At 48.9% G+C, this 24658-nt stretch overlaps 1 protein-coding gene and 1 long non-coding RNA gene across 2 annotated transcripts; both read left to right on the plus strand.

Annotated features, from left to right (window-relative positions):
• The first annotated feature begins 4214 nt into the window (after positions 1-4214).
• Positions 4215-11673, plus strand: LOC138727075 (uncharacterized). The gene is made up of 3 exons (XR_011338519.1): positions 4215-4448; positions 10301-10454; positions 11187-11673. It is a non-coding gene; the product is annotated as an uncharacterized lncRNA (long non-coding RNA).
• A 5023-nt stretch (positions 11674-16696) lies between these two features.
• On the plus strand, positions 16697-18749 carry NKX2-5 (NK2 homeobox 5). Its single transcript, XM_069869133.1, has 2 exons — positions 16697-17298; positions 17884-18749. The coding sequence occupies exons 1-2, from the start codon at positions 17016-17018 to the stop codon at positions 18489-18491; spliced, it is 891 nt and encodes a 296-aa protein (XP_069725234.1). The 5' UTR covers positions 16697-17015; the 3' UTR covers positions 18492-18749.
• The last annotated feature ends 5909 nt before the right edge of the window (positions 18750-24658 follow it).

The following is a 24658-nucleotide window of genomic DNA, read 5'->3' on the forward strand; positions in this document are numbered from 1 at the left end:
GCTGGGAAACAAGGCAAAGCTCATCCTCCCGCACACCTCACAGCGTGTTTTCCCCTCTGTGTCGGTCAGCATGAGTGCACATCAGAATTTATTTCTATTAAAGAAAAAAAACATTCTTAACCGGAGGAGAGCTGAGAACAGCGAGCAGCTTGTGCGTTGGCAAAGCTTTGCCTCCTTTTGGCAACACAAACTTCTTCCACAAAGCCACGGCTTGGATTCGTACACAGCACTGAGAAAGGAGTATAAACTCTTTCTAAACTCAGTGGGTTGTACAGGCCACAGATTATGGTCAGGATTACCAAAGTTAGGTACATTTCTCAAATTATTGGGTTTTTTTCTCATTTGTTCCTGTGCCTTTTTTATTCACAGACTCTGAACTCTGTGTGTCCCATCTCTAGCTGTGCGTACAGCCCCCAAATCTGCTTCCGTCTCTCCAGATATCCATAATCCTCATCCTCCCTTCCCTGCAGTACCTTTCTGTTTTCACTTGAAGGCAACCTTGCACCACACATAAAAAAGAACAGGGCTGGGAAAGCACTTCTGCCTTCACCCAACACCTTGCAGGTGAGCAGGGGCTGAGCTCCAGAGGAACAGCCTCCTTGTTCTTCTAGGGTTCGATTCATCAACATCTGCACGCTGCTGACCTTTCATGTAGTTCCTCCAAATGTGATTTCACCACCCTCTGATCACAGTAAAGTGCAGGAAAGAGACATTCTGCAGATGCATAGGGAGCACACGGGCGATGCCTCAGTGCTTACTGCCTGTTTCTGCTCTTCTCTTCACCAAAAGCATTAATAGCAGCCACAATCAATAGCAGGGGCTGAGCAGGACCTCAATTTTGCGCACGGACAGAATAAGCTAGAAAGTTTTTAGATAAGAGTGATATTTCCTAATCAGCCTTCCCATAGGAATTTTATCCTTGGATACCCAGGGAGGGAGTTATCTGGGCCATTAGTGATCTTGTGAGGGACAGGTGAGATACCAGCAGATGGGAAAGGGCAAAGGTAGCATCTCTCCTCAAAAGCAGGAGACGGAAGGAACCAGGGAATTAGAGACCTATCTGCTTAACTGTGATGCCAGGAAAAACATCGGGAGAAATAAGTACCTGAAAAAAACTAAGATGAACAGCAGGACCCCTGGACTGGTTGATAGCGAGTGGTAGAACGTGGTAACATGTTTTATACAGAGAAGAATACAAGGAGATGCAGTATAAAAAAAAATAAGAGTTCAGGGCTTTAAACATGTCTTTTCCATTCATTTCAGAGAACAGACACATTGATAAATTATATATATGTACCTCTTGACACTACTTTGGAAGAACAACCAATAACATTACTGTGCATTAAGCTGCATTTATGGAACCACTCTTCAAAGCAGAGCAGTACTTAACATTTTCTTCTTTTCCTTCTGCTCAATATGACCATCTGGCAATAGACTTTCTGGAACAGAGCCTTTGCTCTGGTTTCTGTTTGGAGACAAATCTGTGCCAACTTCCAGCAGTTCATGTGATTTAGGGATGCAGAATGCAGTTCTCTTCTGAAAAGTACATGGACTTGAAGTCAAATTCAGATATTGAAAAGATCTGGTGTGAAGCAAGCTGTGGGTTAACATACAATTTTCTCTATGTGAATGCATTTTGTCAAACTAGAAAGATTTGCATCCCTTTACACCCAGCCTTGGGCTAAGCAGTAAATTCTGTGCATTATTCACCGTTACTTTTCTCGTGACTTGCCCTAAACGAACACCATCAAATCGATCTGAAGTTTCATTTAAAATTTATAGGAATTTTCATTTGAAACCATAGAATGCAAGATCCTCCTCAGATATAGTGGGCATAAATATTGGGAGGGAGGAAGGAAGGAGGGAAGGAAGGAGGGAAGGAAGGAAGGAGGGAAGGAAGGAGGGAAGGAAGGAAGGAGGGAGGGAAGGAAGGAAGGAGGGAAGGAAGGAAGGAAGGAAGGGAGGAAGGGAGGAAGGGAGGAAGGGAGGGAGGAAGGAAAAAACCCAGAAAAAAAAGCAAACTGTAAGAAACTAACAGCTCTTCAGGGGCAAAACCTCTTCCTTTAGGGGATACGGGCGTCTAGGAAGGCAGCGTTGACTGTCCTGAAGGAAGAACAGTTCTCCCCGTGCATCAGCCTGTGCTAGTTTTGGAAGCAGCATCTGAAACCCTTGAGAAGAACTAGAGTGCAGTGCCTATGCTCAGCCATCATAGAGCCTTGAGGACACAGACAGGAAAAAAAATAAGACCCGTCTAATGACCTGCACGGCCTCTGTAACTCTCTGGTCCCAATTCCACCGGCTCCATGGGCAGAAAATAGAAGGAAATGAAATCTAAGACCCTGCTTGGAAACTTCAGGCCAGGTTACTGATCTTTTTTCCAAATGTCCCAGGACACTGCTGACAGAGCTTTGAAACCTGTACCCGGCTGGGGCACAGAAGCAGGCAAGGAAGTGGGAGAGCAGCAGCACAAGGCAGGAGCTGGGCTCCAGTCTGAGGGTCAGCAGAGGATTAAACAGAGGACAGGCATACAGCTCCCTGGGGAATGATTCCAGAACGTTTTACCTGGGGAATGCCTTTATTTCTTAGGAAAGCCTCCAGAAAACTATCATTGAGTTAGCCTTTTTTTCTTAAAGGCATCGTCTTTCTTGGTCTAATATTTGGGAGGAAGGGCTTAGTGTATGCTGTAAATGGGTTAAAAATATCTTGACTTGCATTTCTTGAAGATAAAACGTGACTAAACAGTATTTCCATGGAAAAAAATATTAGTGTGTTAGTAGAGAAAGAGATGGAGGCAGTCTCTTCACTTTTGCAAACACAGTGAAATGCAAAAATAAATATCAAAACACAGGAGAAATTAATTACTTCTGAAAAATTCCTTTCGGCTATAACAGTCCTAGCTTTTATTTTGATTTATTAGATTTACTAGAGCAGGAGGCCTGAGGAGAAATGTAAAAATCATCAAATCATGTTGCTTCTTTCCCAACGACACAGAAAGCTGTCCCAGTTCTCACCGAAGTTTTTACGCATGCTACACTTTTCATTTTAGGAAATGACCACTTTAGAAGTCAGCCTAAAATCAAAAGTAATTGTCTGCCAACAAGCGTGGAAAAAAAAGTGAAGTATTTTGTGTTTCTTTTCTATAAAAGCTTTTACAGTCTAGATCATTCCAGTGTGCAAGTGCAGCATATATACTAAAAGAGAGATTGTGCTGCAAAGACCTTCCCATCAACAGCAAGAAGATGGACAGGGTCCTATCCTCATTTTGCAGGTGAAGTAGCATCAGATTTGGATCCTGCTTAGCTGCTACAATCAGGAAGACAGTGGAGTTCAGGAGAGGCACTGGGAGAACCATCCAAGGCTGCATCAGAGCAAGACAGCCCTATCGCCTAAATCAGACCCCTCAATGGGGTCTCTCTGTACAAGCCTGCAGAAGACCAAGAAGCAGAACTAGATATTCTAAGATCCATTCCAAGGTTTAAAATATAAGCCAGGCTTTCCTTGTGATGACAGAGACCAAAATTTCATATCATTTTTAGTAACCCTGGGGGATTTTTTGCAGTGGTTCCTGATATGTGGTGAGCTGACACCTATGCCTCGTGTCTTCCTGTTCGTGGTAGGTCTGAGCAAGCTGCATCCAGCGGATAGGTGTGCTTCCCAGCACAAGGCATCATGCCATGAGAATATAGTAGCTCTGTTGAGGTAACAGCAGCATCAGAACCAGATGGCTCTCAAATATGGGATAAACACTCAATCTACCCTAACTAGCTAATATCATCAGCAAACTGGAACAAGTATACAGTCTCCTGACTGACTCGTCCGCAAAGGCTTGTATATTTTCATGGTGAATCTTTCTCCTTGATTTGCATTTTTCCTCTGGGAAGGTTGTTAAAGTTTTAAATATCTCCATTCAACTGAGACCCACCTAAATTCCTAAACAGCTGTATCTCTGCATACGCATGTGTGTGTGGCTCCTAGATCCAGCCATGAGGGAAATAAGGTGCTGAGTTGGGTTTTCGACCACTACTTATATACTTGCTGCTTCCTATGGCTGCAGATACAACTTCCTCCTGCCAAATTGTAAATAAAGGCTACTCCCCATTCCAAAATTAATAACAGCTTGTTTTTCCAGGCATGCTGCCAGGTAATCAAACACCCTCTGGCTTTGCTCTTTCCCTGCTGTCACATCATATTGCATCAAGGATTTCTCAGCACCCACCATGGGTACATGAGACTGGGACTCGCTCTGCAGCACACAGAATCATAGAATCACCAGGTTGGAAAAGACCCATCGGATCATCGAGTCCAACCATAAACGTCCTGAGGCAGCCTTCCCTGTGCACATCTACGGAGGCCAAATTAAGAGAAGGATGTGTGCTAGGGGTGCTGGATCACAAATGACAACACTAGATTAACCAACTGTGGAGCCAAAGGATACAGAACTCTCCACTGTGAGTACACACTGTTTATAGGGGGGGTCCCACTGATAAAACTCACGGCTATTTTTAACATAGAAAAGCCAAACGGTGGAGGTAAGGAACAAGGCATTCATATCAAATGGGTAGGGAAAGACTGAATATGATAGTGCAAGGTGAAAAGGAAGGAAATAAAGACGACAGAGGAAGAAGTAGAGGGATAGACCTGTAGCTTTGCTGTTTTGGTTCAATTTGTTTAGGAGAGGACAACTAACACAATTTAGAGCTGCCAGGCTGGAAGGGAATCCTGAATGAATATCCAGGAAGCGTAGGCTAGCGTGTGTTTGCAGGTGACCCTGATGTCACATGAACTGCATCGCTTCTCCAGGAAATGTAAAAGCAACCAAATCAGATGGTGAGCAGCTAGCCTGGGGTTGCTAAGTATCCAAAGCAAGATCTGCTGCAGGCCTCGCTCTCAGATAAGCAGGCACACTCAAATCTAGGTGCATCCTAGACTTGATCATATAGGCATGTGGGGTTTAGCAGTGCCAAAGTCAGCTCCTCAAAATGATTTGACAGAGAAGCAGTGTGAGCACAGATAGAGGCTACTCCTTTCAGGACCTTCACAGTCCTAACACTTCCTAGACTCTTTTATACATGCTTAAAAAGAAAACAAAAATTAGTTGCTATTCCCCTGACTCCCCCTAAACCTGGCTGCAGGGAATATGCTCCAAGCACTGGTGCCGTCTGTAGAAACCAGTTCATCAACCCTTCCTCAGATATCCTGAACCCAGACAGCCCTCATCTCTCTTTGGATCTTACCCATCTTGAACATTTTGCCCTTCTGCTCAGACCACCTCTCTAATTAACTTTGTTCTGACATCGCTGTTAACCTTTTGGATCCACTAAATCCAAAGTAGTGTGGCTTGAGAAGCCAAATAAGAGAAACTAATGAACCTCCCTTCTTCAGAGAACTTGCCTAGGCTGTATTTCACCTAATTAAAACAAGGTAGGTTCCAGTTCCATCTACACAGACACAGATAACAAAGTTCATTACCTCCTGAAATCAGGCAGGAGCATGAGATGCAGCTCTGCATTGAAAGAAAGGAGCTGTGAGTTTGCTCTCAAGACAGCTGTTAGCTCCTTAGATCACCAGCTGTGTTTTGGCCACAGACAGGCTACAATCTACTGCATGTGTCAAATGTCCCGTTTCCCCAAGTCTGCATAGCTCAGAGAAAAGAGCATCCAGACAGTGCTTTATCTTGGTGACAACTTTCTTTTCTGAAATAGTTGGGAACAACATGTTCAGCTATTGCCAAAGATCACCAACAGCTATTGGCATCATCAGCCCTCAGTTACATGGTTTCCCAAGTGGCACAAGGGATGACAGATTCATATTAATTCCAGTCAGCAAATGGATTATAAATACTCCCCCAGCCAGTTGCCACCTGATAGGACTGTTCTTGAGTCCTCCAATTGTGAAAGGGAGTTGTCAACTCTAAATTTACCCACCAGCAAGCACTGTATAAGACATACTACTCTGCAATCCTTGGTAGACACTTGTGCTGTAGCCCAGCGTGGATTAGACCAGAAAATACTAACTAGTTCCATCAACCAGACAGACATCTCACTATTGCTTATCTCAAGACTTCAGTGGCAGAAAGGAGAGAGGGATGGGTTGACAGGATGCGTTTGTATACTGGTCATGCAATTGCCTTGGCAGTCTCATCAAGCCTGACTGAATAAAGTGATCAAAAGCTGGGCCCACCTAACACCTTTCTGATGAGGTAACAGCTTCTGTTGCTAAGGATAGCCTTTCCCATTAGAAAAACATATCTCCACAACTGATAGAAGTAAAAACACTCCAAGGATGGGGTGTCCAAAACCAGACAGAGCTGATACAAAACAGACTGAGATAGGATTCCCTGTAAAAGCAGTGAACAAGATACTAAAAGTTTGCACAAATGGACTATTCGCTTGAACAACCGCGATTAGATAGATTTAACTTTTGCAAAGCAGAAAGTAAACAAAAAGAAAGCAGTTTCTTTCTAGCTTTAGAGCAGTCCTAATGTCTGTAAACTGGACAAATGCACATGATAGCAGCACCTGTCTGCAATAGGTTTTCTCACCTCAAAAAAAGGGTCTGCCTGAGCGGGAGGACAGTTTGTAAGTTATCAGTTCAGGGCACTTATCTAAAGTAAATCCAGGTTTTTGCCTGTTGCTTGTTCATGCACCAAAGCTTTCCAAGTGCATCAGCTGGAGACAGCATCTCATCTCTGTTGCTTGATGACCACAGATAAAATCTGCTCTCAGTTGGACAGAAACACAGGAGTTACCTGGGGGCTGCATGAAATTTTGCTACAGTCTGGGCTTTTTTTGATTTCATGCCCCAGGTTGTTCTCTGGTGTTGCTCTTCAGTGTCCTCTCCTGAGGACACCCAGTATCTCAGGCAGCAACAAGAGTCTTCTGCTCTCCATCTGCACCCCTAGCCTCGGTACCCCTCTTTTCCCCAAACCCTGCAAGCCTTGGGGTTCTCAGGCAGAGCTGCAGAGTGAGGGACAGCAGCCCAACAATCCCACACCTGCTTCTGGTCAGCAATGGCTCTTCTGCCTAATGGACACGCACCCCATGTTTCCATTATCTTCACCCACTGAGCACTTTTTAGCAGTTGAGCCAAAACGGTACCTGCCCCCTTTCTGGAAAACCTCAGAGGAGAGCAAGACTGGAAAATGTTGCATCACAAAAAATCCTGGGGGTCTTTGCTTTGAGAGGCTGTACACACCTCTGCCTCTAGGAAAGGTTTTGACCTTGCTCCTTTTTACCAGGAACAGATATTTTTGGCACCTACATGAGAATCACCCTAAATCTAGCCAAGTTAAACTGCACAACAGCAGTTTCTCCATGCTTTCTACCTGTTTTGAAGACTGTAGCATCTTTTGACATAAAAATACTTCCAGCTCACACTGCAGCCATCTCACATGGGGTACCCCAAATCAACGGATGCTTTTAACCTCTAGCTCTGCACTTTAAATTCTTTGGGCAGTGGGGGTAAAGCTCCTGGATTATTTCCTCCCCGCATCTGGGGAAAGGCAAAGGTGCAACCACATGAACCTTCAAAGCACTCGAACGCCCCTGAAATGGAAGAGAACTGAAAAGCTTTGTCCTGTGGTTTAGCAGCTTCGTGTGGAACAAGGCCTGGAGCTCAACAGGAGGGACAAAACTAAACACTGAATGGCTGCTTATTGCACAAGCACTGTGCATCCCATGCACTGTGGGAGACAAAGGTTTTATGAGAAAATGCAACGCTGAAATAAAACCAAAATTCCATTGGGAACGTACACGACAGAGTCACATCCTGAGTGCTGACTGCCTGACTTCACCGCTCATAAAATGTCCCTTTCACTTCATTTTTGCTTGTGTGATGCATATAAAAAGTAGTTCAGAGTGACTCCAGTCATTCAACAGGCTTTTTCAAAATGCAGATTGAATCCAAGGCTCCTGAAGCTTATTGTAAGAAAGTACACAGAGCCAACATCATTTTCTCACATCAAAATATATAGAAAACTGTATTGCAGGACATCTTATCCTACTGTAACTTTAATCAAGGTAATGCTAACAAGTCCTTTGGAATAAACGTGGTGGGAACGAAAACAGGAGAGAAAGTCAACTAGGGGAAGGAATCTGTTTCCATTAGATCTCCACCATGGAGTTAAACCAGCAGTGATGAGTCCATTGCTGCCTCCTTCACAACACCTAAAGTCTCATCACCAGCCAAGGATCAGTCTAGCAGAGGTTTCACATCCCCAATGAAATTTAAGCTCCCTAGGCAGCAGATACATGGTCATTTTCCGCTCTGTTTTGTCACAACTTCCATCGTGTTAAGCGATGCTCTGCCAGAGCTCAGAGCTCTGCCTGAATGTGAATTACTGGATCAGGTTTATATTTTACAAATATTATTGTTATTTTATGAACTTTGGCATCAATGAGAGCAAAACTATAGAGGCTGGAATATGACACAATGATTTTGAGCTTGACTAACAGTCAACAGTTTGTCCACTTTTTAAAAAGTGAGGAGGGAGAAGGAAAAGGATAGTTTAGAATTGTGGTTAAACACATTTTTCTCTAGAGGCATCTAGGGTTTTGCCTTTGCTTTGTTTATTCTTCTTTGGGACTAAGTAAAGCCATATTTTTAAACATAGGACGTCCCCCCTTTCCTTTTTAAATACTGAAATTCAAAGATTCACTCTAGACAGGGCTCGGGCTGCTATGACTGCTTGGAGCAAAATGCATCTTTCAGAGTTTTCAGAGATGCAGAATGCATCTTTTCAGAGTTTTCTTGTGGCCTAAAAAAAAGTATTTATTTTTCAGTTATTCCACTTGGATACACCTTTATTTGCTTTCCAGGAGCGGTTCCATTTCATTACTTGTTTTCTTTTAAACCACAATATATATCCTACTTTGGGTGTCCGGGTTGGATTTTGCCAAAGAGGAGGGCTGGAAGCCACAGGGCAGCAAATCCTGGACTACACATACGGGGATAGTGGGGGAAACAACTTGTGCTGGACACAGTGAAAAGAAAAAAACTCAGAAAATACTTCAGGATAGAGATTTTCACCTCCCCAAGCTGGCTGGGGCTGAACAGTGTTTCCAAACTTGATGAGCTGCAGTGAGGAGCCCAGAGGTTTCAATCCCTGTGCGCAGACACAGTGTCAAGTATCTCTCAGCTGGAACTGGAGGTCGGGAGGGCATCGCCCAAGCGAGCGCGGAGCAGCCAAAGGGCTGGAGGGGAGAAGGCATCTGGGAAGAAGCAACTCAGAGCCTGACAGCTCAGAGACAGCCAGATGTTTTCATCATTACAGAAAAAATCTCTTGCTGCCTCTTTGCCCAGAGAAACACTGGAGGAGGAAATGCCCTCTTGAGTTCTGATCAGGGCTGTATATTAAAACTGCCGTAGGCCAGGGTCAAAAAACAATAGAAATGGGAGGGAGGGATCTTTTCTGACCATGGATCTAACATTCATCGCCCCAAAAGCTGGTGAGGGGGCTGGAGAACAGGTCTTATGAGGAGCAGCTGAGAGAGCTTCTCAGCCTGGAGAAGAGGAGGCTGAGGGGAGACCTCATTGCTCTCTACAACTCCCTGAAAGGAGGTTGTGGAGAGGAGGGAGCTGGACTCTTCTCCCAAGTGACAGGGGACAGGACGAGAGGGAATGGCCTCAAGCTCCACCAGGGAAGGTTCAGGCTGGACATTAGGAAAAAATATTTCACAGAAAGGGTCATTGGGCACTGGCAGAGGCTGCCCAGGGAGGTGGTTGAGTCACCTTCCCTGGAGGTGTTTAAGGCACGGGTGGACAAGGCGCTGAGGGACATGGTTTAGTGTTTGATAGGAACGGTTGGACTCGATGATCCGGTGGGTCTCTTCCAACCTGGTTATTCTATAATTCTATGAAAAGGCTGCACTACCTCTCCAGGCATCTTTTCCCAAGCTCGCTGTCTCAGAGAGCTGGAGAGACAGGGCCTGAAAGATGGGCCCAAGGTCACAGAGAGCGCTCCTGGTCCCTCCAGCTGCAGCAGGTGCTGCCCTGGGGATGTGCAGTCCCAGGGATACGCAATGCTGAAGCTGCAAAGCTCTGGAGACACGCAACCCCGGAGTTGCAAAGAGACTAAGCACAGCAATAATGCAATTAGGGGCTGAGAACCCCAGCCCCGGGTTACAAAATTGGTGCTGAAAGGGAGCTCTCTGCTCTCCCGGCCCCAGACACCCCTGCCCACCTCAAGCCCCTGGTTTAGTGCTGTCACCAAGACCAGGAGACACCTGAGAGCAAGACACAGAGCCGGGTTTTTCAGCCGCACAAGGGAAGAGGTTCCAGGTTTTCCTTTCTCTCCCCACAGCCCCTCCGGACTCCTCTCAGCCGGAGCATCCCGCTGGGCTGGATACGACCAGCCCCTTCCCTTCAGCCGCCCTGGACTCCCCACGGATCCCTCCTTCCCAAAAGCAGCGCAGCCCCGCTCCCCACCGGCTCCTCTCACCAATTTTACCTTTCAGGTAAAATAAAACACCAAAACTAACCCCCTAGGACCGTCCGGGAGAAAACCGTAAGAAAACGCCAATAATCCAACCCGAATCCCTCCAATTTCTATAAGAAATCAACTCTATCCGAGAAATAAAAGACCTCATGCATTTCGCTTAGATTTTTTTTTTTTGTTCTTTAATCGACAAAGAGACAAGGCGGCGGCGTTCGGCTCGGGAACAGACGGCAAATCGCGAAAACCTGGCAGGGAGGGAGGCACCAAGGCACCCGGGGAGCTCTCCCTCCTCTCCTCCCTCCCTTCTTTCCGCAGAATTGCTGCGGTTCCAAGAAAAAAAAAAAAAGAAAAAAAGAAAAAAAAGAAAAAAAAGAAACGCTGCCGTTTAAATGACTTTTTTTCCCCTCTACCGCTGAAAATCGGACTGATAATTAATGCAGGAATTGGGAACGAAGATGCAGCTCTGGTTTTATTTATGCGAATTTCCTTTGAAATTTAAAGAGAAATCTGCAAAGAGGACCGAAACTTGGAAATTTTACCCAGAAAAAAAACCAAACCCACAAACCCAAAAAACACAAGAGTAAAAAATAAGAAAAATTTTTACAAGAGTTTCGTTTCTTCCCACCCTCTTTTTTTCTTCCCGCACACTTGAAATATTTTATGTTCGGTGAATTATAAATTCTTCAGACTGGTGAGAACGCTTTCTCGCGAGCGTATCTGCTAGTTTCTGGTCTATTTTATTTTTGCACAGATTTCTTCTCGGCTGTTTATCTCGCAAAAGAAGCCACGGGAGCATTCGGAGTTCCATTTTTATGGATAGAATGCCAAAACGGGACCTTTCGGAGAAACTATCGCGTTCCCCGTCAGAGCATCACGAAAACGAACCACGGATGATTCCTCCCACCCCTCCTTCGAGGAAAAACAAGGGCTGGAAAGCCGGGAACTTCTCCCGGGGGTGAACAGCCCTGGAGCCCGTTTTCCCGGTGCCTCGGTTTGCAGAATCCAAGGGTGGGAAAGGAGGAACCGGCTCCGGGAAAAAAGAAAAAAAAAAAAAAAAAAAAAGAGGATCCGAGGGTGATGGAGATTATTTCCCACCTTTTTCTTTTGTTTGGTTGGTTGGTTTTTATCGAGTTTGGGTTTGGTTGGATTTTTCGTTTGGTTGGCTGGCTTTTTAGGAGAGAATTATTGGGGAGGGTTAAAATTTCTTTATCATTACCTGGCAGGTGGCCGGCATCCCCTTCAGAAGTTGGGGGCGGGGGGGGTTGCAGGACAGGGGGTATGCGTGGGGAAGCTGATTTCACGCCTCTTCGGTTGCGGGTCACAAGCTGGGGACATCACGGGGACATCACCGGAGCGGAGGTGGGGGGGTCAGGGCTCTGTAACTCTACTCGCCCGGGTTCATCCTCGAGACGGGGGGGAGCCCCGGGGGAGAGAGCCGGCACCCCGAGGCTGGGGGAAGGGGGCTGATCCCCATCTCTGGGGGGGAGCAATCACTTTAGATAAATCACTTTAGATAAATCATTTTAAATAAACCACTTTAAATAAAGCCCAAACCCCATCGCACGTCGAATATGAATCCCCCCCCTCTGCAGGCTCCGCGGCCAAGGGCAGCTCCTGATGCAGGGAGGTTGGGATGGGGGGGTCGGAGCCCGGTGACATCGCAAGACGGATCGGATTTGCAGGGCACGCAGGAAGCATCCGAGAAGTCAGAGCTTTATCTCCTCTGGAAAACATCGTGAGGACAGACAAGCCGCAAACACCCTGAAATCTCTGCGGAGGCTTCGGGCTCCCCAGCCAAGAGCATCCCCTATTCCCGCTGGGACCCCTGCTCCCCCGCCGCATTTAGAGCTTTATCCTCCGAAGCAGCCCACGCCCCGCGGTGCCTACAAGGTATTTCGGATTTAAAGCGGTTATTCGACCCACCGGTGCGTCCCGAACGCCGAATGCTCGTGCCGAACCCGTTGCCGCATTCGCTACACGTGAAATCCGCCGCTCGCATTTTCCCGTCCCTAAAACGACCGTGTTGCTTCTGCCCCTCTGAGCGTTTTTCCTTTGGAAACTGAACGAACGAGCCCTTCGGGAATTAACCGGCCTCGTTAGGAAGGTTTTACTCGAGGGCAGAGAAGCGGCGGGGAGGACCAAGACATCCTGGATCGCGCTCTTGGCACCAGCGAACCCCCCCAAAAAAAAAAGTATAGGCAGGATAAAACTAAAGCTTGTGATTCATCTGACAGGCCCCCGGCTTTCTCTTCAGCCCGGGCGGGGGGAACCAGCTCCAGCAGCCGCGGTGCAAGAGCCAGTTTAATTGCCAGAGAGCCCAGCGAGGTCACTGGCGTAAAATCCACGGCGGCTTTTGCCATCCGAGTCCCCTCCCTGGGTCCCTTCGCCCCAGACAGGGGGGTGGGAGGAATGGGAACGGCACCGGGCTTGGCACAAACCGTCCCGAAACAAGGGGAAGACACTCGAGGGCTTTCCTGCTGCTGCACTCGCATAGCGAGTCCTGGCAGAGCCCCTCGCACCGGCCCCGCCGGGGATAACGGGGCTGGACCCGGGGAGAACCCGGCTCGGGGCGCAGCGGTACCAGCCGCTTTCATGGCAAGGGCAAAACTCTTTTTTCTTTTTTTTTCTGCTTCTATGACCGAGGATGGGGAGGCCGGGGCGGCCAGGAAAGGCGGGATTCGTTAGAGCTCGGAAGGACGAGGAGGGGGAAGGAAAAAAAAGAAAGGAGAAAGGAGGAAGAGAAAAGGGAGGAAGAGAAAAGGGAGGAAGAGAAAAGGGAGGAAGAGAAAAGGGAGGAAGAGAAAAGGGAGGAAGAGAAAAGGGAGGAAGAGAAAAGGGAGGAAGAGAAAGAAAGAGAAAAAGATAAAAAAGAAAGAGGAAAAAAAGAAAGAGGAAAAAAAGAAAGAGGAAAAAAGAAAGAGGAAAAAAGAAAGAGGAAAAAAGAAAGAGGAAAAAAGAAAGAGGAAAAAAAGAAAGAGGAAAAAAGAAAGAGGAAAAAAAGAAAAAGAGGGAAAGAGATAACAAGAAAAGAAGGTTTTAGCTGCAGCAGAGCGGAGCGCCTGGACAGCTCCAGAGCCGTTATCCTCGGCAGAAATTCAGAGCAGAGACAGCGAGCCCGGCCCGGCCCCAGCAGCCCCGGGGTCCCCGCGGCCAAGCACAGTCACTCCAGAAGGATTTTTTTCAGCCAGGACTCGCCCTTTCGTAGGATCCCTTCCCGATCGTTGGAAACAAATAACTGAGCGAAAGACCTCGGGGACCCTCGAGGACCCTCACCCCCCGAGGTCCCCGCGGCTCCCGCCGCCCACGATGGGAACCGGGAGATTGGCGCAAATTCCCGCAAGGAAACCCTAACAGGCTATTTCTGGACTACTGGCTCTTAACAAATCTACAGCACCTGAAGTGTTAGCACTCAATTAGTGACAAGGTTTCAAACCCCGGCGGTTACTGGTGAGGCATAAACAGAGTCCTCGGGAGATAGCCGGGAATTAGAGCGGTGGGGAGGGGGGGCTGGACGTCTTAACCGACTGGGATTAGGAGGAAAACTTTTTTAAAAGGCCCCATCTCTCTCTCTAAACAGGCCGAGGTGTCGAAAGCACAGGGGGAGAGAGGACGTGCTCTCCGGAGCTAATTGCAGGGTTGGATGTTTTTGGTTTTTTTGTTTTGTTTTCTTCTTTTTTTCTTTTTTTTTTTTGTTTTCAACAAGAAAACGATTTTGTTGGGGTTTGGGTTTTTTTTTGTTTATTTGTTTTTATTATTATTATTTCTTTTTCTTTTAGTTTAGCAACCCCCGGAGGGAAACAACGACCGGGTGTGGAAAACAACCCCCGCCTGCAAAGGGCTTTTCTGGGCTTGGGGACCAGGCTCAGTCCCGAGGGAGCAGCCAGAGCACCCAGTAAAACGAGGAAAGGCGAGGGAAGGAGCAGAGCACCCGCCGCTTTCCCCAAAAAGGTCCCGGCTGGATGGATGGGCTGAAGAAGGTGTTTCAGGGCGCTCCTTTTGTAGTCGGAGCCCGATTTCACCCGCAAAGCACCGGGGAAAAGGGGAAAACGCGGATGGGGAAGCGGGGGAGGGATGCTGAGCCCCGACCCGGAAAGTCCGTGAGCTGCTGTGTGTCAGTAACTTATTCATCAATCAGCCGGACACAGAGCAGACCCGGCCTCTCTTCGCGGAGTGTTTGCTTTTTCACCAATTATTGCGGCCTCGCAGGTCTTTTTGTTGATACAGTAGTTCTAAAAAGTGCTAATGTTCATTTATCAGGGGGGCGAGCCCGGGACTCCCACTAGTTGCGATTCTTCCAAAAATATAAACACGAAGAGAAAGGGCTGAGGCTAAAGCCCCCATTTGTTTCTAAACTGCGGTATTAGAAGTGATGCACTGTTGAAGATAAAGCGGAGATAACGCTGTCTGTCTCCAATGAATGTCTCCCCGACGCATTAATGACATTCCAAATGATAGCTCCGGCTTATCGTTCAATTAATCACTTCCACCCTCTGCAGCAGAGCCCGCATCGATCCGCCGTGGGACCGGGGGGCCGGAGGGAGCCCCTCAATCCTCAATTGAGAGTCGGAGATTCCCCTCGGGCCGGGGATGCGCTCCGGGTCCCCCCTCTTTCCCCTGCGGGGTCACGGGGAATTGGGGAGCCCCCGGGGCGAGGAACAGCCTCAACACAGCCGAGCTTGACCTGGGAAGGAGGTTTCGTGCCTGGGATGGAGGAAGGGAGCGCTGGACCCCGTTTCTTCCATCCCCAGGAGAGGCGAGAGTGCGGCCGCGGGTCTGGATACAGGGAGAAAGGATCGGGATTATTTCATTACTTTCGGTATTTATCCGACCTATCGTGATTAGCTCGTAATAAAAAGGAGGAACCTTCCCTGGAGGTGTTTAAGGGGCGGGTGGACGAGGCGCTGAGGGACATGGGTTAGTGTTTGATGGGAATGGTTGGACTCGATGATCCGGTGGGTCTCTTCCAAGCTGGTGATTCTATGATTCTTTGAAACGAAGTTAGAGCAGAGGGTCCCGCAGACACTCCGCAAAGTCCTGCCGCGGGTCCCCCTCCCGCAGCCGAGCTGCCTCCACCTCCCCCGAGCGCTTCATCCTTCTCCTGCCACCGAGGAAACCCCCTCCGAGCCGATTCCCAGGGAAGCGCAGCCCCGAAGAGGGATACAGCCGCTCGGCCGCCCCCTCCCTCGTTAAACAGCGATATTTCAGGCCTCTCCGTAGGCAGCGAGCGCTCCAAGAGCCGGTTCGAACACATAAAAGCTCTTCCAGAGCCCCGGGGAGCGGGACGGGGGTCGCAGCATCGCCCGGGGACACAGCCGGGACCCCCAGAAAGGAACCCGAGGGTGCCGGGACAGACAAACCCAGCACGGGGTGCAGGGAGGAGCAGCCCGGAGAGTGCAGGTGTCCCCGTTTATCACCCTCCCTCCCTCCGAGGGTCTCCTCCATCGGCGGAGGGGAAAGGATTTGCAAAATTCGCCCTTCCGAGGAGCCCCCCAACTCACCCGCCGCCCGCGGGCTTCTCCCCTCGGCTCCCCGAACCGGGATCTCGGCACCCAAGAAGTTGCTAGAGGAGATTTACTTTATTTTCCTCTCCCCTCCTGAAGCCAGAAAGGGCCCTACCGCCCCTCCCCAACCTGCGACTTGGCCGCTGGGGTTGATTTTAGTGACTCCCAGGGAGACACCGAGGAGCCCTGCGCCCCCCGGGCTGCGGGGACCGGGTCCTTGACTCGCTCCTCTCCTGCCCCAGGACCCCTGGAGACTTTGCAACACCTTCAGCCCGCGGGTTTTTATATTTAGGTGGTGGCTTTTCTTGTTTCCCAGCCCTTCCAGACAGTGCTGGGGTATTTTTGTTTGAAATCTTCACAAAAAAAAAAAAACAGGGATAAAACCCAACCAACATTTCTCCCCTCCAAAACCAGCCAGAGAAAGCAGTTTAGGGGCTCTATATAAACTGGATTTTGCAGGTGTTCTGTGCGAATATTAATACAGATATTCTGAAGCAGCACATTTCCCCCCAAACACGCTTCACTCCCATTTTCGAGTTCCTGCGATCGGATATTGCAGAGGACTAAAACCGAAACCTCCGTTCCATAGCTTAAAAAAAAAGAAATCAGCACATATTTGGTTGATGGTTTCCTCCCGGCCTGTTTATTTAATCTGACTGTATGATCGATGGCATCAGATAGTGGCTTTGTACACATTAGGCCATTCTGAATTTTTTTTTTTTAATGGATCAACAAACTCAGCGGGGAAAAGCTGGATAAATACAGTGCCGCCCCTTTAAATGAGCGGGGATGTTTTTGAGATGTATTACTATATTAGGTGACATGGAACTTTGCATCTCTCATACCATCACCGCAATGTTGGCCAATAGAAAGCTAAAGTCACCCAAAAACTGCCTAGTCCCTCCTTCCCTTCCCTTATGGTCCGGTCCTACCTGGCTCCAGTGCACAAGTCGAGGCTACTCTCGGGATGCTATGTGCCCCCTCCAAGAGCCCACGCTCCACCACTGCTCCAGCTTGGCTGCTCCTCACCTACTTTTCCATGACCCCGGGCTGCGGCCGCTGCCCCGCTCTCCTCAGCAATGTTTCCTAGCCCTGTGACAACGACCCCCTTCTCGGTCAAGGACATTTTGAACCTGGAACAGCACCAGAGCGGCCTGGCCTCCTCCATGGAGCTCTCCTCCTCCTCCTCCTGCATGCTGGCCACCTTCAAGCAGGAGGCGTTCGGCTCCGAGCCCCCCGCGCTGCCCGAGGAGATGCCCCAAGCCCACCCGCACAAGCCCCCCGCAGCCTTCCCCGGCTCCTACTACGTTAAAAGCTACTTGGAAATGGATTCAGCCAAGGATACCAAGGCAGAAAAGAAAGGTAAAGCCAGGGAAGCGACCCCCAGCCCGGGACAGGGAGCTTGGCCAAGGGAGGGATGAGGGGACAGCGCGGGGGGCGCCGCATCCCACCCCGAGGTGAGGAGGGAGCAAAAGCATCTTCAGATGCATCTTCAGACAGACCCACCCCAGGGAAGCGTCGCAGCGACCCCGGGCCGGGCCCCCCGAGCCCAGCGGGACGGTACCCGAGGCCTTATCCAGAGAAAAATAGCTCACAAACCTAATTTCTAATTTGTACGTTTGTGAGGTCGCGTGGGATTCAGTACAAAGGCTACACGCGACAAATTCAGGCTGGGGCACAGGCAGCCGCGAATCAAATCGGTGTATGAAGGATCCTTTTTTAATTATTTTTTTTAACAAATAAACATAAAAAATAATCCAAACCCGACGGAAAATTGCTAAAGGGGTTTTTAAAGAAGGAGCCCGTCCCGCTGCTGCAGGAGCGGGTCACTGGGGTGACCTGCGGGCCCAGCACCGAGCGGAGGATGCGGTTTAGCGAACATTGATTTATTTTTTTCTACTTCTCACCCCCCCTCCTTTTTCCCTTTGCCCATCTGTTTCGCTGCAGAACTGTGCTCCCTGCACAAGAGCCTGGAGCAGGAGAAAAGAGACCTGGAAGATCCCGAGCGCCCCAGACAGAGGAAAAGGAGGAAACCTCGTGTCCTCTTTTCTCAAGCCCAAGTCTACGAACTGGAGAGAAGGTTCAAGCAGCAGAAATACCTCTCGGCTCCGGAGAGAGACCACCTAGCGAACGTCCTAAAGCTCACATCCACCCAGGTGAAAATCTGGTTCCAGAATCGAAGGTATAAATGCAAAAGGCAGAGACAGGACCAGACCCTGGAGATGGTGGGCATCCCTCCCCCGCGGCGGATCGCGGTGCCGGTGCTGGTTCGCGATGGGAAGCCCTGCCTGGGGGAATCTGCTCCCTACAGCTCTCCCTACAACGTCAGCATCAACCCCTACAGCTACAACGCTTACCCCGCGTACCCCAACTACAACAGCCCCGCCTGTAACGCCAACTACAACTGCAACTACCCGTCTGTGCAGAGCGTGCAGCCCTCGGCGCCCGGCAACAACTTCATGAACTTCAGCGTAGGGGACTTGAATTCGGTGCAGGCGCCCATCCCGCAGGGGAACGCGGGCATCTCCACGTTGCACGGGATCCGAGCCTGGTAGAGCCGCCCCCAGCCTCTGCCGCCCGCTCCAGGGACGCTTCCAGGCTGCGGGGGGATGAGGACGGGTCGGTGCAGCATCCCGGAGGAGTCGGCTGGCGCCGTGACCGTTTCCAGCGGGGAGGGTTTCAGGATTTGCCCTGAGAAGTGGTGGATGCCCCAGCCCTGGAAGTGTTCAAGGCCAGGTCGGATGGGGCCTCGAGCAGCCTGGTCCCGTGGGAGGTGTTGGAACTGGTTGATCTTTAAGGTCCCTTCCAGCCCAAACCATTCTACGATTTCGTGCGATGGCCAAGGAACACGGCGCTGCCCACACCTCCCACCCTCTCTCACTCCCCATTCCAGCGGAGTCTTCACCCCAATAATTCCCTTCCTTCCTTCCTACAAAGTCATTTTGTTTGACTTGTTCCCAACAACAGCTACCCAACCTCCACTTCCCAAAAACAGCGACCCAAGTCCTACCTACCAAGCTTTTTTTTTTTTTCTTTTTCTCTTTTTAATTTTTACTCTGAACTAATTATTATTGAGATCCACATTTAATTTTTGCACTGCCCGTACGGTTCCCCGCTGGTCGGTCAGTTCAGCATCCCGCCAGTCCCCCTCTTTGCAAACGCCGGGGGCCCCGAGGACAGGCCCCCCCCTCACCCCATCACATCCCACTCCAGCCGAGGAACACGGACACTCCGACCTGCCGGGTCCCCGTAGGGTGATGCACTAAAACGTGAGTTAGCCTTGAAATGCACTGTCCGCCCCTGGCCCCTTCGTACGTGTTTCCCTTTGCTGTACAAGCTGATGGAGATCAGCGGGTTGTTAATTAAAGTGAGTGGCTTAACCTCTGCTCGTCCCTGGCGTTCCTTGCGCGCTCCGGCTCCCTCAGCATCCTCCTCGGGTCCCTCAGCATCCTCCTCGGGTCCCTCAGCATCCTCCTCGGGTCCCGGGAGCCTTTTTCCCTGCCTCCTCGCTCCTTGTAGCCCTCCCGTAATTTCAGCCGATCCCCGTTTCGACGCCTGCAAACGGTGCTTGTGTTCTAACGCCTTTCAAACGGAATTTCAAAGCTGCTTTTTGAGGTCGCAGCCCGGGCAGAATCCGCTATGCCGCGTCCCTTTCCCTCCCCAGTCCGTGTCCCCGTCGCTCCCAGCCTCCAGGAGCGAGGGGCTGGATTCTTCCCTGCACGGAAAAGCGATGCCAAGGGGGTGCAAATACCCCAAGCCATAAACCAAGGCGATCGGGCTTTGCCCGCAGCGCATCTGCAGGAGATTTTTGCACCCCGGAGGGGCAGAGGGACCCCCTCTTGCCCCCCAAATTGCCGTGGGGAGGAGAGCGGGGCTCCCCCCTGCCCGGCTCTCGGCCGCTTTTCCAGTAGTCGCTATCAAATGTCAATTATTTGGAGTGAGAAACAACAAACATTGTAATTCAGCGCAGTCAAAACATCCTCCGAGTGTCTGAGACTGTCCGGCCCGCTGATAAGGCGATTAGGGGAACCTGCAACCTCTCCTGCCTTGGTCCTATCGGCCCCATCAGTAAACAGGGATGGAGACAGGGTGGCTGTGGCCCTGGGACATGGGATGAAAGGCTGCCGGTGAATGGAAGCTGCCTGCAGCCTCTACCCTCCTCCCCAAGGGGACCGACCTCACCCCCCCACCCCCCCTCCCGAGGTAGGATTGCACAGACAAGGAGCTCCGACCTCCTTCCTATCCCTACAAATGGAAGAGGAGAGCTCAGTGCTGCTCACAAAGCCCCCAACGCAGCGCGGGGCACAGACACCTGCCCAGGGCTCGGCAAAGGCTGCTTCTCCTCCTCATTTGAAACCTCTCCAGTGCTGGGATCACTGGCTGCCTGTTGACTTTTGCCTGCTTCCCACACAGTCTTTGAGCTGGAAGGACTCTGAGACTTCAGCAGGTGGTAGAGAGGCAGCAGGTTAGCCAGAAAATATTCCACCTCAAGAGGGCCAAGGGTGCCCACCTTCCCACGAGCCCCAGAGCACAGCGTGGGGCAGGGGAGAGCAGGGCTGGCTGCTGTGGGGGAGTCACAATTTGGTGCCTCCGTTTCCCTGATCTATGCACACACCCTACTCTGATGCTGGCAACACCGGCAGCTGCATCCCGCCGCTGCAGAACTTGTCCTGTCTCCTGTAGGCTCTCTGAACTCTGATCCTGGCCAAGTCCTGAGTTAACATAGGTGAAAAGCATTAATATTAGCTAAAACTTGAACTGCTTCTTTCAGAAGCTGGCTCTGAGCAGGGTGCTTTATTAAGTGGTCCACCAAGGTGAACCGCACTGAGACTCCAGGAACAGCCACAGGAAAACGTAGCTCCATGTATCAACACGGCACCCCTCTCCTCTTACTCTGAGCATCCCTTCCCTTCCTCCAATCCCTTAAATTTCTTTGAATCTGCTTATTTTCCTCCCACAACATTTCAAAGCTACAGCAATCAGCAATCAAGGAATCCGGTGTCTGCTGTTGCTCTGCAGAGGCTGTTCTAGGCACTGGCTTCGGGTCCGATTTCCAGGACTGCGTTGTGTTCATTCTCGAGAGGGATGGACGCGCTACAGCCCTTGCCCAACACCGCTGCTCACACGCTCCCCTCCTCCCCACGCTTCCCCATTCCTGTGGGAATTGCATCACGAGCAGATGCAGGGCAGGATAAAACAGGGGCTTGGAGCAGCAGCCGGAGCCTTGGAGCCGGTTCAGGAAGCGATTTAAGCAGAGGACACAACTGCAGCCGGCCGAGGCCGAGCACAGCAGCCCAGCTCTGGCACAGGCTCAGCAGCCCAGAGGCAGGCTCGGTTGAGGACCTTTCATTTGCTGGATTAGGGGGAAGTGGAAGAGAGATATACAGTAGGAACTAACGCCCAGCACGCTGAGTTTGGCTAAGAGGGGCTTCACTGCCTTCACATGCGGAAAGACCCCATTGCTGCTAGTCCTGCTCTTCCAGGTGTGCCTCACCTGCAGCTCCGCAGCCAGAGCAGGCTCCCCGGCCAGCACAGCCAAGAGGGTCAGGCAGCATTAAAAGGTCTCTCCAGGACTCCCACAGGCACCCAGGTTGTTGGCACACATAGAGGTGTGTTCTCCTGAACCCAGTCCTCTCAAATGCTTAGAAAAACTGAATGCATCAAACTTGCCATGATTCCCTGCCTACAGAGCAATAGGAAAAGCCCGTGCTTGGAAAGTATTATTGCAGCAGAACATCCAGTGTAGTGGCATTTTCCCAAGGAACCTAAAATCAGAGATCTTCTCCGTGTTTGGAGGCATGCTAAGGGGTGCAGGAAAGAGATTTTAATAAGATTTGCACATGGATTTAATTTTACTGTCCTTTCCTCTTTTTTTTTTTTTTTTTCTAATTACATGGCCTGGCACTGGCATTCATCTCTCTGCTTTACACCAGTTATTTTAGAAGAATTCAGTGTCTCAACTCCACCTGAAGGTAACAGGGCAAGTGCAGCTCAGCACCACTCATCTTCTTGAGACAAATTGCATATGGTAGGTTTGTATAAACTATTTGGAATGCATCCAATTTGTACAGGAACAAGTTGTCAGCTGAAAGGGACTGATACCAAATCCCTCGCCTTTAGCAGTTTTGTAGAAACTGAAGTAATTTTTTTCCCCAAATAACAAGCCTGCAATTCCTAAAGTGCATCTGTGGTCAGAATTTAATTCCTTAAGTTCAAGGAGTTTTCACATAGTAAGTTATTCTCTGGAGTGAGATATGGTCCTGGTAGGAATTATCTAAATGTTTTAATGTTCCTGAGAAGCCTAACAGGAAAACAACAGACCAACAACCCTCTCTTTCTATCTCCCTGCTCCTAATTCATCTCACTGACAACAGTTTAGATCACTATCAGCAGTAAGTGATTTCTTGTTAATGGGGATTATTAAGAAGAATCAACACCTTTAAAATGCTACTCTATGTTGTCTCCAAATTGAGAAAGGGGTAGGCTTTCAGGCTGGAGTCTGATTTTTCTTTCCTGGGTGGTTAGTTATTGACTACAGCACGAACTCGATGCTACATTTTGATGCAGAAAGAGAGGGAAGTGGAGATTTCTCTTAACAGAAGATCAAGCACTGGCAATGCATTTGGGAAAGCTAGTCAGTCAAGGCATAGCAAAATGACATGGAATAAGTTACTTGAAAATTACTACCTGTCTCTGCAGCCTTTTTAAACCCTGCCACTCCAAAACATCATTCAGTAAGAAAGTCCCATTTAGCAAAAACCTTAAGCTCAGAGCAGTCTGTCAGCCACAGGCTTTTCCTAACTTCTCCCTAGTTCACTTCCACACCAAAAGGAATTTTAGAAGGGCGCTTTTTTTTTTCCCCACCAGCTTTCCCTCTCTCAAAACAGCTTGCTTTATTATTTCAGTGCAACCCCTAGCCCAGCCTCAAGAGAGGTCTTCTCCCTGCAGCTTCCTCTGTTTCATGGGTAGCGCACTGATCCACACAGATTTTTCCCTTCCAGGTACCAACAAGGGATCTTTAAGGATCTCAAACTCCCCTCTTTTTACTTCCAATTGCAGTCAGCCGAAAACACAGAGCAAAGCACCAGCTGAACTAGGTTATTGCTGCTGCTTCTAGGTACAGTGAAGGTTGTTCTGTTGTGCTACAGCTAACCGACCAGCTTTAAGGCATCTCTACCATTTCTACCCTAGTATTGCATAGCATAGACTTGTCCCAGACTGCTGCCTGAAACGGCTACTAGACCTGATGGGCCAGCTGAGATGAGTAAAAATAGGTGAATTTCCCCATCTTTGTGTAAAGGAGTTACTGGAACTGCAAATCACATACCAGCCACATCAACAGAGTCTGCATGAATACACTAAGAAGCAGGATAAGACAGAAAATTAACTGTTTCCCAGAAACTGAGCAAGAGGAAAAGCTGAAAGAAGCCCAGGAAGAGAGATGAAAATTCAGAAGAGCAAAATGAGGCATTCTTAAACCAGCTCTATATGCTGAGCAATCGATGCACTAAGTCCACCAAGACAATAACATGCCTGCTAAGTCATCTCTGCTTAAAAAAATTATTTATTTTGTGTGTCCAAACAGCACGGGCAAATCTCTAAAACACAAGTCTGTAAGTCAGGAGATCTGGGCACTTTTCCCAGCTCCATTAGAAAGGAGCATCCATCGTGTTCGCAATTGGGTCAGCACCAGCACACTCTCACTCCTACATAACTCTAAGCAGGGGCTACACAAGCACAGGAGTTGACCAATGTGATTTGCAGGGATAGCTCAACACTTGCTTAGTTTGATGTGCTGGAAAAATAGGTTGTCCAAAAGAAAACCTATCCTGCAAAGAGGTGGAATCTCTTAGTGGCTAAAGTAATTGTATTTCTTAGGGTTGGAAAACACTTAGGGGTTCCAGTGAGACATGCTGGAGCTAAATTACTGTTTGTGTAAAGGGGTAGGCTGAAGGAGAACCAAACATGAGTGATACTAATGTACAGGAGTTATCAGGCTCAAACAGGAAAAGAAAAGCAAGTTTGTCAAGTATTTCAAATTCTGTGAACTGCTCTAACTACTATTCAGTCAGAAGCATTACAATTATCTTTTAGAAAGGCAATATAGAAATTTAGTCCTAAAACCAACAAACCTCGTAGTTGAACAAATTGTTAACTTCCACAGTTAAAACCACCTACTCTCAGAAACATTTTTCTAGGTGTTCTGTGTATTGGGAATAGGATTTAGTGCACTTTGCAGCTGCAAGAATATACCATAGTTTATTTTAGCACAGTAGACATTTCCTAAACAGATTGCATTGTCCTCCAGCACAAGCTTTGAATAAGTCATAGTACTGGCTCCCAGAAATTGCCCCCAAATCCCATCTTCCTGGCAAGGATTTTTTTTCTGTACTCCTCACTGTCTGTGAAAAATAAAAGCTGCTTTCAGAACAGTCAGCGGAGGTGCAGTGCACAGACATGTGCACAGTGCTGGCTGGCTGTCATCGAGAGCAGCCGTTAAAAAACAAGTCACCAAAAAAAAATTCCAAAACTGTTTCAGTCAAGTAAGTAATTTTCATTTATTTTTTAAGTACAAAAAAACCGTGGACAAAGTCCTACTGCCTGGCTTCAGCAAGTGAGCTTTAACAATATCAGTGAGATGATTTATGCTGTTTCAGGGAAGGAAAATATAAATCTTGGTTGACTTGAGATTTCATGCACTGCTTTATGCCTTGTGCAGTGT

Source organism: Phaenicophaeus curvirostris, chromosome 15 (assembly GCF_032191515.1).
Source record: "Phaenicophaeus curvirostris isolate KB17595 chromosome 15, BPBGC_Pcur_1.0, whole genome shotgun sequence".
In the NCBI taxonomy this organism is placed as follows: domain Eukaryota; kingdom Metazoa; phylum Chordata; class Aves; order Cuculiformes; family Cuculidae; genus Phaenicophaeus; species Phaenicophaeus curvirostris.

What these genes read in the sequence shown, in the direction of transcription:
- NKX2-5 (XM_069869133.1), top strand. Translation starts at nt 17,016, where the DNA reads ATGTTTCCTAGCCCTGTGACAACGACCCCCTTCTCGGTCAAGGACATT. An exon ending in TACCAAGGCAGAAAAGAAAG is followed by an intron (nt 17,299 to 17,883) that starts GTAAAGCCAGGG and finishes GTTTCGCTGCAG; the next exon opens with AACTGTGCTCCCTGCACAAG.